The 18,488-nt window shown below is 36.9% G+C and overlaps 1 protein-coding gene across 1 annotated transcript; it reads left to right on the forward strand.

Annotated features, from left to right (window-relative positions):
- Window positions 1–287: 287 nt before the first annotated feature.
- Window positions 288–15,396, forward strand: itfg2 (integrin alpha FG-GAP repeat containing 2). Its single transcript, XM_081363677.1, has 12 exons — window positions 288–563; window positions 746–841; window positions 926–967; window positions 1,913–2,087; window positions 2,172–2,311; window positions 2,391–2,539; window positions 2,629–2,723; window positions 3,622–3,675; window positions 3,981–4,072; window positions 5,165–5,282; window positions 13,506–13,679; window positions 15,083–15,396. The coding sequence occupies exons 1-12, from the start codon at window positions 468–470 to the stop codon at window positions 15,160–15,162; spliced, it is 1,311 nt and encodes a 436-aa protein (XP_081219803.1). The 5' UTR covers window positions 288–467; the 3' UTR covers window positions 15,163–15,396.
- Window positions 15,397–18,488: the final 3,092 nt, after the last annotated feature.

The raw sequence follows: 18,488 nt of genomic DNA on the forward strand, positions 1-18,488 counted from the left end.
CTATAAAAAATGTGGTGATAAATTTAGCCTTATTTTTCCACATCTTTTAAACAACCGTGATTGGTTGGCAATTTCATAAAACTTTTTAGGGGATTTTACAGGGTTTTTTTTTTTTCGTTTGTTTTTTATGTAAGCTGTGATACATTGTTTTCAGAATTATTTGCTGTTCAGAAGAACAACATTTATTTGAAATAGGAATATTTTGTTACATTATTAAATCTACTATTATTTTTGATCAATTGAATGCATCATTGCTGTATAAATATACATTTCTTTAGTGTATGCATGGGGGACTCTTATAAAGTACCGTTTCCTCGGACTTTTATTTTGAAACAACGAAGCCCAAACAGATCATGTGCATTTGTTTGTACTGGATGCAACTCCAAGGTGTATCTGAAATATGAGTGTTTTTACTGCTGTTTAATACATTTTAATCGTTAGTCTGCAGTGTGTATAGTTGAAGGGTCATGCGCTCGGTAAGTTATGTGCAGCGCGTGAGTTTAGACTTCACAGGAACACTCTTTCCTCACGCCATTTGTCTTGGAGATGCAGATAATGACTCTGTAAGTAACAAAAGTCTGTGTGTATAGAATGTGTATGGTAGACAGAAGTGAGTTTATGACACGGTGTATCATAATATCTGCCAGGTCTTATGGCTGGTGTGTATCGCTGTCATATTTAATAGTGTATCTGTTACAGTAGCTAAGTTTTCTGTGCATGAAGTTAACCAGATGTTTTTCTGCAGTTGAATGAGCTGGTGGTGGGTGACACTAGTGGGAAGTTGTACATCTATAAAAATGATGACTGTAAGCCGTGGATCACGCGAACATGTATTGGCATGGTGAGGAGTTCACTTTACTGATGTACATGGTTGAATAGTGATGAATGAATGTATTTGAATCAATCAAGCTGTTTTTATTCACAGTTAACATGTGTTGGAGTGGGAGATGTTTGCAACAAAGGAAGGGTAAGATTATCTTTCTCTGTCTTCCTCCCTTACAAAAAGTGCCTGTTATGGTATCAAATAATAATACCATGATGTTGAACTTTTACCTTATTCAATCATGTACCATGGTATTTACATAGTAATCCAAGATAATTAAAATTATATCATCATTGTACTATGTCCACAAACCATGATATATGACAGTTTCCTACAATATTTTGTCTTTGAAGGGACTAAAACATGCTAAACGGTAAGCAGTAGACATACAAATTTTCAATTAACATATATATATTTTCAATTAACATATATATATATATATATATATATATATATATGTTAATTGAAAATATATATATGTTAATTGAAAATTTGTTTGTCTACTGCTTACCGTTTAGCATGTTTTTAGTCCCTTATATATGTATATATATCTCCCACTCCATATATATATATATATATATATATATATATATATATATATATATATATATATATATATATATATATATATACATACACACACATATTTAACAGAATACAGTATTTTTAATGTATAAATAATATTATTGTTATATATGTGTGTGGGTGTTTTATTTATGGTAAATACATTATTATTTAATATATAATATTCATATATACTAATTAATATTAATTATAATTTATTTATTTTTAAATGTTATATGTGTAAGGATTTTTAGTAAAACCTTATAACTTTATTTCCAAGTAAATGCATAAATATTAATTGTTATATATTACATAACAACTTATCAATTAATGATACTTTTTACATATTATTTTGTATTATTATTTATTTTACTTTTTTTGGCCATAAGCTCTCCAGATTCACTATTCATGGTTCAAAAAACATTGTCGTACCATGGTACATTTTAATAAAATAAAAATCACAAATCTTATATAAGTCTTTCATTGCGTCACATTTGTAACATGACTTTCTTTCTGCTCTGTCAGAACTTTGTTGTGGCGGTGGGTGCGGAGGGCTGGTTTCACCTGTTTGATATCAGTGCTTCTGCAGCCAAGTCAGACTCCTCAAGTCAGCAGGACGGCTCGCTTGGTGAAGAACAGAAGCCCAGTTACACCCAGCACATCCCCGCCAATACCAAAGCCATGCTCATCAGTGATATCGGTGAGGAGTTTGCATATGACATGCTCAAAGATCTTTAAACCTTTTTAAGTCATGAGAATATTGAAGTGTTTTGTGGCATTTAAGATGGAGACGGGCGCTGTGAGCTTGTCGTCGGCTACACGGACCGGGTGGTGCGGGCCTTCAGGTGGGAGGAACCTTCTGATGCTTCAGATGTGAGCTCTGGTCAGCTGGTCTTACTGAAGAAATGGCTTCTGGAGGGTCAGGTACTGATTTAGATGCACCAAACGTCAGGCCAACGTGAAGTCAAACTACTATTACAGTCTTTTTATCTGCTTTCACCAGGTTGACAGTCTCTCAGTTAACCCAAGTCCAGAAGGTCTCCCTGAGCTCATGGTGTCTCAGCCTGGCTGTGGCTATGCTATTCTGACGTGCTCTTGGACACAAGAGGGCGCTGCAGGACCTGGGGATGAAAACACGGCATCTCCTTGCAAGTGAGAGAATCACAGCGAGGTACTAAATAATTCAAAACATATCCAAAACTGAATTTGGGAGTAATTCAGCATGTGCTGTGTGTACCCAGGGAGGGTTCTTCCAGAGACGTTGTCCTTCATCTTACCTCCGGACGCATCCATAACAAGAACGTGTCCACTCATTTGATTGGTAGCATTTGCAGAGGTACTGAGAGAGCATGCTCACACACATTTAGATTGAATACTGCACATGCAGCACACATATCCTTACAAAATTTGCATTTGTATAGTATGACTCAATAATAAGTCACTAGTAGTTCAGATTTTTACTAGCTCTCCCAAGATTTTCACTGGCTCACCACCACAAAAACAAATTATCAGTTTAATGGGATTGAATGATATTTGATGTATGATTTAACTTTGCTATCTAACACTTGCTTAAATTTTATGTAATATGTTTTACTCTGTCTATTACAATGTGTAATGATTTCTAAATTCACTTGTAGGATTTAAAACAATTGATAACTTGTAGTACTTTATTTTTTAGTTTATTTACACAATATAATAAAGGATTTTAATATTGGCCATTTATTGCTTATTGGCAGTAACATTAAAATTATAATCAAATTATAAATAAAGTATTTTTAATAAATAAATGTTATTTTAATTAAAATAATAAAGTTTACATATAATATTTAGATTATTTTAATAAAATGTTCAAAGCAAAAATTGTGTATATAATATATTTATATTAAAATTGTTATTTGTAGTTAATAACAAAATAATAATCAAATTATATATATTTTTATTTTTAATAAAAAAATACATTTATTTATTTACTTGGTTATTTTCTAATTATTTATTAATGTATTATTTTAATAAACATTTATTTTTAAAATATAGTATATATATGAAAATGTATTTATATAATAATGTTTATTTAAAAAAAATGTGCATTAGTATATTTATATTAAAATGTAATTATAGCTATTATATCATGTATAAAAGTTGTTGTAATATTAGTCCATCGCTAATCACAAATCATTCTCAGAATTGAACAAACAAACAAATCTAATGACATGACTTATTTCTGTTTTCTGCAGGTTCTAAGGATGATTCGTCTAAAGGTGGCTTGTTTGCTCTTTGCACTCTAGACGGTGAGTGTCTGATTAGTCCACTTCATTATTTGATGTAGTAGAGAAAACATGAGCCGAGCACATGTGTTTTCTCTGTTCACTCTGTTCTTCGGTCACTCTGGGCTCAGGTGTGTATAAAGATTGGCTTTTTACTCTAAAAGTGCAGGCTTGTTCTTCACGTCAGTCTCCATGGCCACTCATTTACACAGTACAAATTCAAACCTGATTGTTCGGACAGCAGTGGACTGATGTTATTGGTTAGCTGTTGTTGTTGTTTTTCATTAGCTGCTGTTGTTGCTGTTTTTCATTGAATGGTGGTCTTCCAGGAACGCTGAAGCTCATGGACAGCTCTGAGAAGCTCTTGTGGTCTGTGCAGGTGGACCACCAGCTTTTTGCCCTCCAGAAGCTGGATGTCACTGTAAGTCTGAGTGTACAGTGGCCCCCAAAAACTATTTAAGTGCATATAGACCAATTTTCAGTTGGTAAACATGGTGACGTTTTTGTGTGGGCGGAGCTTAGGTGGTGGCAGAACGAGCCCTCTGGCCGCTTCACTAACGTAGGTTTGCAAGTTTTGTTAGCTTGTTTTTTTAATAATGACTGGAGAAAATCCGATTTTATCTTAATGTGCAAGGTTATTCACTGTCCAGGACCGCGATTGTTATTTGCAAAAGTTAATTTTAACAGACATCCCAGATTGGCTGACCATACACGCAGTCAATGAATGGACGATCTGACAGGATTAACATTAACGTTAGTCTCCGGTTGAGTGGACTGACTTCTACACCTACCCGATAGAGAAACTGAGCGTAAACAGAAACTGAGGGCATATAAATCTTTAGATGCCTATAACTTTAATGGCCACGTACAAGACTTGTGTGGTAGCCTATCCGATCCGCAGTTCTGCCTGGCCAGCGCCACGGCCACCAGACACAAAGACGACAATGTAAGTGACATTACGGTGCAATTTTAACGAATGCGATTAAATAAAAATTCCAGATACAGCATATTCATTTTTTAACTATGTATTTATTTCGATTACCCTTTTTTACCAGGTTCTTCAAAAAGTAGTCACAATCAATCAAAACTATGTATAAAATCATAGATGATTCACAAAAAATCACAATCATTTAGAAAACATTATGCGATAAAATTTCAAATTGGAGCCTGTACTCCGTTGATTCTTGTACCCAACAACACAACAAGATGACATTTAATAATAATAATAATAATTTAAGCTCCTTATAATGAGCCGAATATGTGCTTGTTTGTATTGGCCGCTCTTCCTTTTGCCACCAGCTAACGCCGTGACGTAACTGTGACGTCGGCTTGAAATTGGTCTATACAGTGTATATAATTTAATAACATAAAATATCAAACCATCTGCAAAGAAATGATACTAGAACTTTTCTATGTTCATGTTTCAGAGATTTTTGACTACCAGAAAATGCACCAAAAAAGTGCTCTACCTGATGTGTATTAGAGTTTGGTGTGTTTTTGTACATGTGTTAAGGGCGATGAGAGAGAGGAAGTGGTGGCCTGTGCCTGGGACGGCCAGACTTACATCATCGATCATATGCGTATGGTGGTCCGATTCCAGTTTGATGAAAATGTGAATGCATTCTGTGCGGGTGAGCTTCTCTTATAGTCTCTATCAGTATCAAGATGAATCTTATCATTTTTCGTCAAGAACATGTTCGGAACACATTCACCCAAAAAAAAAAAAAAATAAGTAAAAAAAAAAAAAAAAAAGTTTTTTTTTTGGGGGGGGGGGGATTTGTTCCGAATATATAAAATATGTCATATTTTGCTTTAAGAAAATGTTTTCCATTCTGATATTATTTTCATGACAATTAAATTCAAAGCATATTTCCCCCCAAATTCTCATTACTCTAATTAAAAAACATCTCATTCTTTAAAAAAAAAGATTGCATTGTTGTTACACTTTACAGCATGATCAAATCCTTGTTTAATATTGGCCAAACACCATTTTCCCCCCGGATTCTGCATTCTGCATTCAAATGTCCGCTTGGCCACTTCCGTAGGATGCCACAGCCACTGTAATTTCTGAACATGTGGACATCAAAACATGCAAATTCAGAGCATGGGTTTAAACTTTTATTTTGAAATCATGAGCAACAATTTCATATATGTGACCCTGGATCACAAAACCAGTCACAAGTTGCACAGGTATATTTGTGGCAATAGCCAACAATACATTGTATGGGTCAAAATTATACATTTTCCTTTTATGCCAAAAATCATTCAGATATTAAGTAAAGATCATGTTCCATGAAGATATTTTGTAAATTTTCTACCGTAAATATATAAAACATTTATTTTTGTGAAAAAATCGCGAAAATAAATGGACAACTTTAAAGGCCATTTTTCTCATGTTTCGATTTTTTTTGCACCCTCAGATTCCAGAATTTCAAATAGTTGTATCTCGGCCAAATATTGACCTTTCCTAACAAACTATACATCAATAGAAAGCTTATTTATTTCCAAAAATTTACCCATATTGTGGTCCAGGGTCTCATATTTAGAAGTCTATCTATCTATCTATCTATCTATCTATCTATCTGTCTGTCTGTCTGTCTGTCTGTCTGTCTGTCTGTCTGTCTGTCTGTCTGTCTGTCTGTCTGTCTGTCTGTCTATTTATCAAAGATAAAAAGACTATTTTCCTTTTAATATTAATTTATGGTAGTAGAAGGATCTGCAGGGTTTCATTTCTATACCTGTCTCTCTCATTTCTGCTTGCATCTTCCTGTTCCTTTTATCACCTTTTTTTCTCTCTTTCTTTCATCGCAGTGCACATTGGTGAAGTATTGAAACTGTTGCATTAGGAGAATTAAATTGCTAGATGTGATGCACACAAAAGCGTCATGACTTGCATTCATGTTGACATTGAAAGACCGCTGACTCATGTACAACAAAGCCTCACACAGTACGTGTAATGTTTATCAGCTCATACACCTGTGTCTTCATTTTCTTCTGGTGAAAATGCAGAGAGCAAATGTGGAGGGAGTGTGCGCTCATTAAAATTCAGCCCCAGTCTCTGTGAGTCTGCTGTATGATGGGAATGTCACGGAGAGGTGCTGCTCTTACACTCAAAGTCTCTCTGGAGAAAAACATATTCTAATGCTAAAGAGATCAGACGTCATGTGAAACATTATGTGGTCTTGTCTATACAGCACCAGTGAATTCCTGATCAGTGATTTCCATTCGAAGGTGTAAACAAAAACGCAGAGGTGTAATTTGATTTAATAAGCATTCATTCAAGCTTATCAGCTTGAAAAGTGTTGATCGATGTTTTTATAGTAGCAGTTATAGTAAACAGAGCCTTTGCATACATTTACATATTTGAAACCATGGTTTGTGTCCAATTTAAACTAGTATCTGGTGGTAACTCAAATACCTTTAAATGAATTAGACTACCACACAATTCACAATTCATGTTTTATGTTATATTGTCATGTCTCCGTGATTTCTGGTAAGGAACAGTGTAACCTTAACATTTCTTTTCTTTACATTACATGTAGGCAACAAGTTACTGGGATACTTATTATGACCGCCGCTAGCGAAAGCGGTCATATAGGGATTGTCAAAGTTTTTTTTTTTTTTTTTTCCCGTCACCTTACTGAATTTTTCGTCAGGGACACCGAAACACCGGGGAACATGAAATTTGGTGGGCATGTAGCCCCACTAGACTTCTAAGGAAAAATTTCGTTTGGTCCCCGGGGGCCACTCCCCCCCCGCGCTGGGCCCCCCCAAACCCCAAAAAATGCAGTTTTTCCTAAATAACTACCTGAACCGTGGCACCGAGGATGAAGAAATTTTTATGGTATGTTGGTCTACTAGACTTTTACGGAAAAATTTCATTTGGTCCCCGGGGGCCACTTCCCCCCCCCGCGCTGGGGCCCCTGTAAATTTTTCGTTAACGATACCAGGGACACCGAAGCACCTGGGAACATGAAATTTGGTGGGCATGTAGCCCCACTAGACTTCTAAGGAAAAATTTTGTTTGGTCCCCGGGGGCCACTCCCCCCCCGCGGTGGGCCCCCCCAAACCCCAAAAAATGCAGTTTTTCCTAAATAACTACCTGAACCGTGGCACCGAGGATGAAGAAATTTTTATGGTATGTTGGTCTACTAGACTTTTACGGAAAAATTTCATTTGGTCCCCGGGGGCCACTTCCCCCCCGCGCTGGGGCCCCTGTAAATTTTTCGTCAACGATACCAGGGACACCGAAGCACCGGGGAACATGAAATTTGGTGGGCATGTAACCCCACTAGACTTCTAAGGAAAAATTTCGTTTGGTCCCCGGGGGCCACTCCCCCCCCGCGCAGGTCCCCCCCAAACCCCAAAAAATGCAGTTTTTCCTAAATAACTACCTGAACCGTGGCACCGAGGATGAAGAAATTTTTATGGTATGTTGGTCTACTAGACTTTTACGGAAAAATTTCGTTTGGTCCCCGGGGGCCACTTCCCCCCAGCGCTGGGGCCCCCGTAAATTTTTCGTCAACAATACCAGGGACACCGAAGCACCGGGGAACATGAAATTTGGTGGGCATGTAGCCCCACTAGACTTCTAAGGAAAAATTTCGTTTGGTCCCCGGGGGCCACTCCCCCCCCGCGCTTGGCCCCCCCAAACCCAAAAAAATGCAGTTTTTCCTAAATAACTACCTGAACCATGGCACCGAGGATGAAGAAATTTTTATGGTATGTTGGTCTACTAGACTTTTACGGAAAAATTTCGTTTGGTCCCCGGGGGCCACTTCCCCCCAGCGCTGGGGCCCCCGTAAATTTTTCGTCAACGATACCAGGGACACCGAAGCACCGGGGAACATGAAATTTGGTGGGCATGTAGCCCCACTAGACTTCTAAGGAAAAATTTCGTTTGGTCCCCGGGGGCCACTCCCCCCCCGCGCTGGGCCCCCCCAAACCCCAAAAAATGCAGTTTTTCCTAAATAACTACCTGAACCGTGGCACCGAGGATGAAGAAATTTTTATGGTATGTTGGTCTACTAGACTTTTACGGAAAAATTTCGTTTGGTCCCCGGGGGCCACTTCCCCCCCCCGCGCTGGGGCCCCCGTAAATTTTTCGTCAACGATACCAGGGACACCGAAGCACCGGGGAACATGAAATTTGGTGGCCATTTAGCCCCACTAGACTTCTAAGGAAAAATTTCGTTTGGTCCCCGGGGGCCACTCCCCCCCCCGGGCTGGGCCCCCCCAAACCCAAAAAAATGCAGTTTTTCCTAAATAACTACCTGAACCGTGGCACCGAGGATGAAGAAATTTTTATGGTATGTTGGTCTACTAGACTTTTAGGGAAAAATTTCATTTGGTCCCCGGGGGCCACTTCCCCCCCCCCCGCGCTGGGGCCCCCGTAAATTTTTTGTCAACGATACCAGGGACACTGAAGCACCGGGGAACATGAAATTTGGTGGGCATGTAGCCCCACTAGACTTCTAAGGAAAAATTTCGTTTGGTCCCCGGGGGCCACTCCCCCCCCGCGCTGGGCCCCCCAAACCCAAAAAAATGCAGTTTTTCCTAAATAACTACCTGAACCGTGGCACCGAGGATGAAGAAATTTTTATGGTATGTTGGTCTACTAGACTTTTACGGAAAAATTTCGTTTGGTCCCCGGGGGCCACTTCCCCCCCTGAGCTTGGGCCCCCGTAAATTTTTCGTCAACGATACCAGGGACACCGAAGCACCGGGGAACATGAAATTTGGTGGGCATGTAGCCCCACTAGACTTCTACGGAAAAATTTCGTTTGGTCCCCGGGGGCCACTCCCCCCCCCCCCCCCCGCGCTGGGCCCCCCCAAACCCAAAAAAATGCAGTTTTTCCTAAATAACTACCTGAACCGTGGCAACGAGGATGAAGAAATTTTTATGGTATGTTGCTCTTAAGGGCCCACATCAACCTAGCCCATAATCACTCATTTGTGATTTGCGCCCCTCCCATAAAAAATGAAAATGCAATATTATTCTGCTTTAATTGCCCCTATCTTCAGTGGAGATGTTCAGAACTGCACCATATTTCATGTGTATGATTAACTTGACATCCTCTGGGGGTATCCTCTGCTAAGTTTTGTAGAATTTCATCCATGGGGGGGTATAAAATAAATTCATTTATGTGCACATTTAGTGACTGTACACTCATCGGCCTGTAGATGGTGCTGTTGAGCGAAGGGTTGCTGGTTTAGGATGATACTGTCACACACACACATGCAGGAATACAAAGAAACGCAAGCATGCACACACACTGACATCCACACGCACAGACACACACCCATACACACACATACAAATCCACATGCACAGACACACACACACAAACACACACGCGCACACATGTACGCACACATACATACACGCACAGACACACACACACACACACACACAGACACACACATACACAAACACACACACACATACACACACACACACACACACACACACACACAGACAGACATGCACATACTATTACTTTTTTTAGGTATATACATAAACACGCAATACAGCCAAATTACTCCACGTCATTTATTTTTGTGGCAAGCCAGTGCAGGCCTGAGCGGCGGTCATATTTTGTACCGCGATGCGGTACATCTAGTTCATTTATATATTTATTATTTTATTTTGAATACATGTAAATATTTTATATATAATATAACATATATTTTGTTTGTTTGCTTATTTTATTAATTAATTACATTTTGAGCTACAACTCCGCTAGAAGATCTAGTCACTAATATGTAAACTAAGGTTACTAGTTGGTCTCTATGGGTGCTGCACAGAAACGTCATAAACAGATGTTTGACTTCATAACTGTTACCATAGAATTTACTTAAACAGGGCTAAAATCAGGGTTCGAAATGAGGGGGGTCTGGGGGGGTCCCGGACCCTCCATAAGTCATTAGGGACCCCCCATAAGAATTTATTTTTGGATTTTGGGGGGTCCCCAACAAATATATTTTAACATTAAAATGATTGTGAAAATTATAGGTCTTTAGTGACGTTTTATATTTATAACAGTGATTAATTTATTTCCTAGCGCGAGGCAGCAATCAGGGCAGCTGTTAGCCGAGTGAGTTCCTATACAGCGTCACAGATTGTTGTTGTGGTGCTCCCGCAGATATGTGCTGTAGCTGAACGCGGCAAAACGAAACAAAGAGTGAAATCCTGAATGAAAATCCTGTAAGTGCTTCGATTATATTTATATCTCCATAATTGATTATAGTAAAATATTAGGAGTTCGAGTTCCTATATCAAAAGTTGCATTAACTAGATACCCAGTGTAATGATTAGAAGAGTACGTTTGTCAACGTTTCTTGCTATCTGTAACGTTATGTGTATGAAGCCAAATGATCTGCCAGCTAACAGCAGACTATGGAAGCTTGTTTCCGCCACAGAGTGAAAAATAAAAAAGGTAATTGCGACTTTTTAATCTCACAATTCTGACTTTTTTTTCTCACAATTGCGAGTTTACATCTCACAATTCTGACTTTTTATCTCAGAATTACGTGATATAAAGTCGCAATTGCAGGTTATAAAGTCAGAATTGCGTGATATAAAGTTGCAATTGTGTGTTAAGTCAAAATTGCGTGATATAAAGTCGCAATTGCGTGTTATAAAGTCAGAATTATGAGATATAAATTCGCAATTGCGAGAAATATACTTGAAATTCTGACTTTTTTTCCTCAGAATTGCATTTATATCTCGCAATTCTGACTTTATAATACGCAATTGGGAGATATAAAGTCAGAATTGCATGATATAAAGTCGCAATTGTGAGATAAACTATTCTGAGGTAAAAAAAAGTCCGTCTTTTTTTCCTTATTGGAGTTTATATCTCACAATTGTTAGTTTATATCTCACAATTCTGAGAAAAGATGTCAGAATTGCGAGATATAAACTCGCAATTATGTGTTATAAAGTCAGAATTGCATGATATAGCCTGAAGTCGCAATTGCGAGAAAAAAAGTCAGAATTCTGACTTTATTTCACGCAATTCTTACTTTATATCTCGCAATTCTGAGAAATAAAGTCAGAATTGCGAGATGTAAACTTGCAATTGTGATATAAAAAGTCGCAATTTTCTTTTAAAATGTTTTATTCTGTGGCGGAAACAAGCTTCCATAGCAGACCTAGCAGCTAGACTAGTTATTCAAAGCTAGCTTAACAACCTATACTTGTACAGTCAGTGATTACGAAAGATAACCAGGTCTGTGAGTTGATTAAAGTGAATGTGATTTGAGCATAAATGAGTATATACATGAGAGCTTGGTAAGCTATCTATGAAGCTAATATTATTTTTCTTAATTTAGAATCCTGCATCATGGAGAGAAAAAGAACTTGTAACTTTGTTGCTCCAGAGTTAGAGGTTTACCTGTTAGATTATAGCCCCTTCTCCAGACACCACTACAATACTGGGCCTAGCCCAAACCATGAAAAACATCCCAAGACCATTATCCCACCTTCAACATTGGTCCATATAATTTTGCCTACAGTATATAGTGTAGCAAGGTAGTCTTCAGAATTTTTAATAATTTAATAATTTAATCTTAGGGGACCCCCCAAGAGTCCTAAGTCATTTCGAACCCTGGCTAAAATGCTGTATTGACCAATCACAATCCAGTTCAACGGCTATCCATTTTATAAAATCGAAAATATTGAAACAATATTTGCTATTATTGTCTTAATCATGTTAACAGCATTAAATTACTAACTGATTGATAATTTGTTATGTAACAATGATATACATTTGTTACTTTATTATACAGTACCAGTCAAAAGTTTGGAAACGTTACTATTTTTAATGTTTTTGAAAGAAGTCTTTCATGCTCATCAAGCCTGCAGTTAAAAAAAAAAAAAACAGTAATATTATGAAATATTATTATAATTTAAAATAATGGTTCTCTTTTTTAATATACTTTAAAATGTAATTAATTTTTTTGATGCAAAGCTGAATTTTCATCAGCAAGTACTCCAGTCTTATGATCCTTCAGAAATCATTCTAATATGCTGATTTATGATCAATGTTGGAAACAGTTGTGCTGCTTAATATTTTTTTTATAACCTGAGATACTTTTTTCAGGATTATTTGATGAATAAAAAGTTAAAAAGAACTGTATTTATTTAGAATAGAAATCTTTGTAACAATATACACTACCGTTCAAAAGTTTGGGAAAAATAACTCTTTTTTTTTTTTTTTTAAGAAATTAGTACTTTAATTCAACAAGGATGCGTTAAAATAATAAAAGGTGATGGTAACGATTTATATTGTTAGAAATGTTTTTATTTTGAATAAATGCTGTTTTTATGAATAAATGCTGTTAACGTTTTACTCAATGAATCCTGAAAAAAAGTATTCCAAAAAAATATATTAAACAGCACAACTGTTTCCATCATTGATAATAACTGAGTATCAAATCATCATATTAGAATGATTTCTGAAGGATCATAAGACACCAAAGACTGGAGTACTTGCTGATGAAAATTCAGCTTTGCATCACAAAAATAAATTACATTTTAAAGTATATTAAAAAAGAGAACCATTATTTTAAATTGTAATAATATTTCATAATATTACTGTTTTTTTGTTTGTTTTTTTAACTGCAGGCTTGAGTGAGACTTCTTTCAAAAACATTAAAAATAGTAATGTTTCCAAACTTTTGACTGGTACTGTATATAGAGGTAGTTTTTTTAATATAAACAAATACATTATTTATTAGATAATGTAATAATTTACACATTTATAATTTTTTATTAAATGTTCATTTTTACATTTAGTAATATAGTCTGTAATGTGTCCTTTTTGTCACGTTCCTGTTTCCTCCATTAGGTCAGTATGCATGTAAGGATGGGAGGAACAGCCCCTGCCTGGTCTATGTGAGCTTTAACCATAAGATCTATGTGTACTGGAGAGTGGAGCTGGAGAGGATGGAGCCCACCAACCTTCTGAGTGTGCTGGAAGAGAGACCCGAGTATCCAGACCTGCTTCACAGACTGGGAGTGGGTGAGTGGACATCTGTGTGTGTGTGTGTGTGTGTGTGTGTGTGTGTGTGTGTGTGTGTGTGTGTGTGTGTGTGTGTGTGTGTGTGTGTGTGTGATTGTTTGTAGAGCTCAACATTGCCCACAGTCACCATCTGGAGGAGCAGGGGAAAAGATTGGATGTATAGGCAAGATCAAGTTTCTGAATGCATTTATAACTGAGCATGACTTTACATTATGAGTAATAAGCACTCATCAGGAAAGCATATGGCAAAATATATCTATGAAACTCTGATTAAGTTATGATGGCCAATATGCAAGTTTTTTTAATTCCAATCTAGAATTGTACGGTGTAAAATTGATTTTTCTGTTTTGACTGGTGAAAAAATAACCCCTGCAACAAATCCTGTTCTTCTGAAAGTGTTTTCATGCTAATTCCACCACAGAGGCTGAAGAGACTCTTGAAGTCGTGTTCTTGCGCCCCGTCATTTCAATTTCTTGGGACGCGGCATAATTTTGCCGGCGTATTCAAAAGTGTTTGACTGGGCCAAGGGGGGGTCAGGTCATTCTGCTCACTCAGACTCCTGCCACATGCACAGTTGTTAATGAAAAGCCAGCTTGACTTCCTGGGGCCACTGTTAATTATTCATCCTCTGAGTCTGATGAGCTCCCACAACGTGATTTTCAAAGCGCGATTAGCTAACCGTGCCACGGGACGCAGCCGCAATGAACTCCTGCAGGTGAGAGGAATCACGAAAGATGGAGAGCTATATACCATTAGTGATGTTTGTAGGATATAAGTGGAGATTTATACCAAATGAGGCTTTTAAACCCGAAGTGTTCACCAATAAATGTCACTGAATATTTAACAAATGTATTTTTTTCTTGTTAGAAACCGCTTTTAATTCTAGGTTAATGACTGACGCCTTTTTAATTCCCTATGGGAAAATGTAAAAGATGAGGGTCGAAATTTCAGTTAGTGGATTGGATGGTTTGTTTTAGTTGAATTTTACTTTATATAAAATGACTATTTTATGCAAATATATTAAAAAAGAATATTTAAAAAAGCATTAGAGGCATGAATTAATAAGCAAGGCTTTTTGGAGCTCTGATGCCCCTAACCTCCCACAATTCGTTTCTTGCCACTCTTAGTTTCCAAAATATCTTACATGAGTCTGAAGTGGATTCTGACAACAGCAAGGGCTCCTTTCGTACCCATTTTTGAATTTATAATTCATTTACACAATGCCTTTGGCCCGTTTCTGTGCACAACACACACACACACACACACACACAAGCATGCTTGAAATAAGCTTTTGTTTTTTTGCACACAGTCTTCAGTGTTTTACATTCTGCAGGAAAGCAGAGAATAATCACCATATAAAAGAATAAAAACTATATGGGTGTGTTTGTTTGTGCACCTTACAGATATCAGTGACACTGTAGCGGTTCGGAAACTCATTGGAGACGTGCTCTACAAGAACATACCGAAAGACGGCACAGAGTGAATCACGACTCTCAAACACAGATCTTCATTTCTGTAAATAGACTTTTAATAAAACTACATCAGGATGTTTCCTTTGTGTCTATGCCTGTCATTTGCTGCTATTGCTTTTCAGTCGGTTCACTCGTCACAGTTTCTTTTCTGATCATTAGGAGCCGTTTTTTTGACCATGAGGCTCTATTGAAATTGGTGGAATATATGAATCATTCCTATTGCAGCTCATTTTTATACCCCCTTCACCATTTATTTTTATATATATATATATATAATTAGTTTTTTAACTTATATGTACGAGCTTGATAAAAATGCTCATTCTATAAGAAAATTTCAGATGGCACTTAGAGGCTTTTGCATCTGAACTCTTCATATATATATATATATATATATATATATACTTTTATATACATATACTTTATATTGATTTAAAAATCGCTTCTTGTTATAAATGTAGCTTATTGTATTCTTTTTAATATACTCTTTATATATTATTATTATTATTATTTTACAGTACTATGCTAAAAAATACCTTCTTGCTATATAATAATTATTCAACTACTTATTCAATATCACTTGTTATTCTTGTAATATTCCATAATAACAAAATCCTGTTCTTTAGTGACATCATCCTACAGGAAGTGTCATCATTCTGATAAGAAAACAACAGCACAAACATCTATATTTTGTGGTATTAGTTGGTTTGTTTCACTTTAAAAGATTCTATAAAATAACAGAAATCATTTTTATATGAACAAAATTTGAAGATGCTCAAAACATATTACTTTTGAACTTTGGCACCTTCATATAAGCTAATTCTCAGTCCCTCACTGTGAAATGGATAACTTAAGCTTTTTAATTTTAGTTTCCACCTGGTTAAATTTTGTAAATAATTATTAAAGTTTAAATGTCTGAGCTTGTTTCGGAAAGTCTGGTGAAGTACTTTAACACAAGCATGTTAATTTGTATAAAAAGTTACAGATTTCAAAAAGTACTTTGTAACAGGAATGACTCGAATAGTTTTAGTTTGCGTGGTATCGATTATTACTGAGACGTGTTGAAGTCCAGGTGAAGAGTAATGGCTAGGAATAGAGAAAAAGGCATCAGGGAAAGACTGGAATCCTAGGGGGCTTCTCATTTCTTATTTGTGCATCCTCGTTTCCTTTCCGTGCGCCTTTGCTCCACACCTTTAGGATGCGAGGGAATGATAAACCTGTGTATCCTCGCTCATGACTCCTCAGGAAGCTTCCTCACTCCTTGTTCCTCTCCTCCTCGCAGTGCAATACAATCGGTTTCCAGGTCACGGGCTGGAGGACGGAGGAAACGAGGAAGCATCAATTTGAGTTCTGAGAAGCATTCCTTGTGTCTGAAATGTAGGAGAAGCCCAGGGGGAGGATTCCGTGTCCCACCACCTGCTCTGAGCCTGTGGAGCTTCATGCATTATCGATGGATTATGGAGATACTTTGCTTTCGGGAGTGCAGGAGGACACATTGATTTCAGGGTTTGTGTGTGTTTGTGTACTTCAGAGCAAGAGCAATGTTTGGCTCAGGTGTCATCATGCATTATGGGGTTTCTTGCTGCTGAGGAGGGAGGACACATTGAAGTGTGTCCGTGTCTGCAAATTCAGTTGTACTGAAACACTGTCAGTCCCCTGTGTGTCTGTCTGCCCTTGAGGCGTTTCTGAGCTCTGCATTGCCGTTCACCGCAGAACACTGGGGATATAGTTGTTCTCCAGACACAGCTTATGTACTCAGTGAACACAAACATCACTTTACCCTTTCAAGTGTTCACATGCTGGCATTCAATAACTGGGAATCTTGTGAAGGTGAACAAAACAGATTACTGAAGTCAGTAAATGCTAAACGTAATGTGTTGTTTTGGCTTTTTCCAAGTCAGACTGGGCTTTTTGGATTTCTCCCTTAAAAGATATGTACAAAAACATGATTCTCTCAAAGCTAAAAAAGAAATGATATCTTATATCATGTTATAAATAAAAAGTAATAAATTACAAATAATAATAGTAGTAATAATAATAATAAAACACAATTTTTCAACTTATAATTAATATACTTTTTCTCTTTGAGTGAAAGGGTACCAAAAAAAAGCAAACCGTATTTAGCTGCTTTCCCCAAACACTGGTCTTGTGCGGTTATTATTTTAGTATTATTTATATACTGTTATATTATTTATTAATATTTTGAATTAGCTTTTATTTTGGTATTTTCTGTTTTTATTTTAGTAATAATGTAACATGCTTTTGTAATTTTTATCTATTTTTTAAATTTCAATTTAAAATTTTTTTTTACTCATTTTAGTTCTTCAAATTATTGTACAAGGCAACATATCTACTTTCCTTTTATGTTTTTCATCAAATATTTTATTTCAGCCTGGTTTCAGTTACTGAAAACGATTTTTAGTTTCAGTTTTAGGATATGTTTACATGACAACGATATGCTTAAAATGGAGACGTTTTTCCTTCGAGTTTTCCGCATACAGACGACACCATTGTCAAAACGATCCCCATTCACATGGATCCGCGAAAACAACTAAAAACGCTGTATTCTGCTGCCAGACTATTAGATGGCGATGAAACACTATTGATTGAACACTAAATACGTGTTTTTGTTGTTTACACGGAGTCCGTTTTCAAAAACTTGCACCTTGAAACACGTTTTCAAAAGTTTACTTTTTCAGGCACAAAATGGAGTTGTCGTGTAAATGAACGGCTAAAACGCATAAAAGTCTTCCGTTTTTAGTTGAAAACGGTGTCATGTAAACAGTCTCTTAACAATAACACTGGTCTTGTGTTTCAAAATGGCAGCCCCCATACGGTGACCCATGCTGTGTAAAATAAAACATATTTTTCTCAAGTACTATTAATTTCTTTGTTTGAAACGTTTTTTAGTTAGGAAGAAATTAATGTGTGCCTTATCTAATAGTGTTATGTTATAAAAGTCTACTGTTATTAATATAGTTTGAGCAATATGACAGCAGTTCACTGACTGGAATTTAGCTTGATCCCTCAGCAAACCCAAAAAGCCATGCACAAAATGATTTGCCCTTAAAAGTGCAGAGTAGAATAAAGACACTGAACGGTCAGCACTCTCGTCAGTCTTATCACACTTCCTGTTTTACCGTAAATGGGCACAGTAACCATCAGAGAAACCAACTCCTCAGGGTCACACTGTGGATTTAGTGGCGTTGTGTGCCATATTATTGATAGTTTTTAGTCATAAGGAAACATTCATTTTGACGTGTCTTACTGGCACTTTGACTTTCTGACCCATATCTAAATGGGCTGTGCATTTGCTTAATTCCATGTGAACTGAACTTGT

The sequence above is a fragment of the Scardinius erythrophthalmus genome (assembly GCF_964197995.2).
Source record: "Scardinius erythrophthalmus genome assembly, chromosome: 4".
NCBI lineage: Eukaryota > Metazoa > Chordata > Actinopteri > Cypriniformes > Leuciscidae > Scardinius > Scardinius erythrophthalmus.

Excerpts from the sequence above, each read along its gene's own strand:
- itfg2 (XM_081363677.1), top strand. The coding sequence starts at position 468 with ATGCGCTCGGTAAGTTATGTGCAGCGCGTGAGTTTAGACTTCACAGGA. Across the intron at positions 2,724-3,621 it reads GATTGGTAGCATTTGCAGAG|GTTCTAAGGATGATTCGTCT; the intron begins GTACTGAGAGAG and ends TGTTTTCTGCAG. Across the intron at positions 3,676-3,980 it reads TGCTCTTTGCACTCTAGACG|GAACGCTGAAGCTCATGGAC; the intron begins GTGAGTGTCTGA and ends GTGGTCTTCCAG.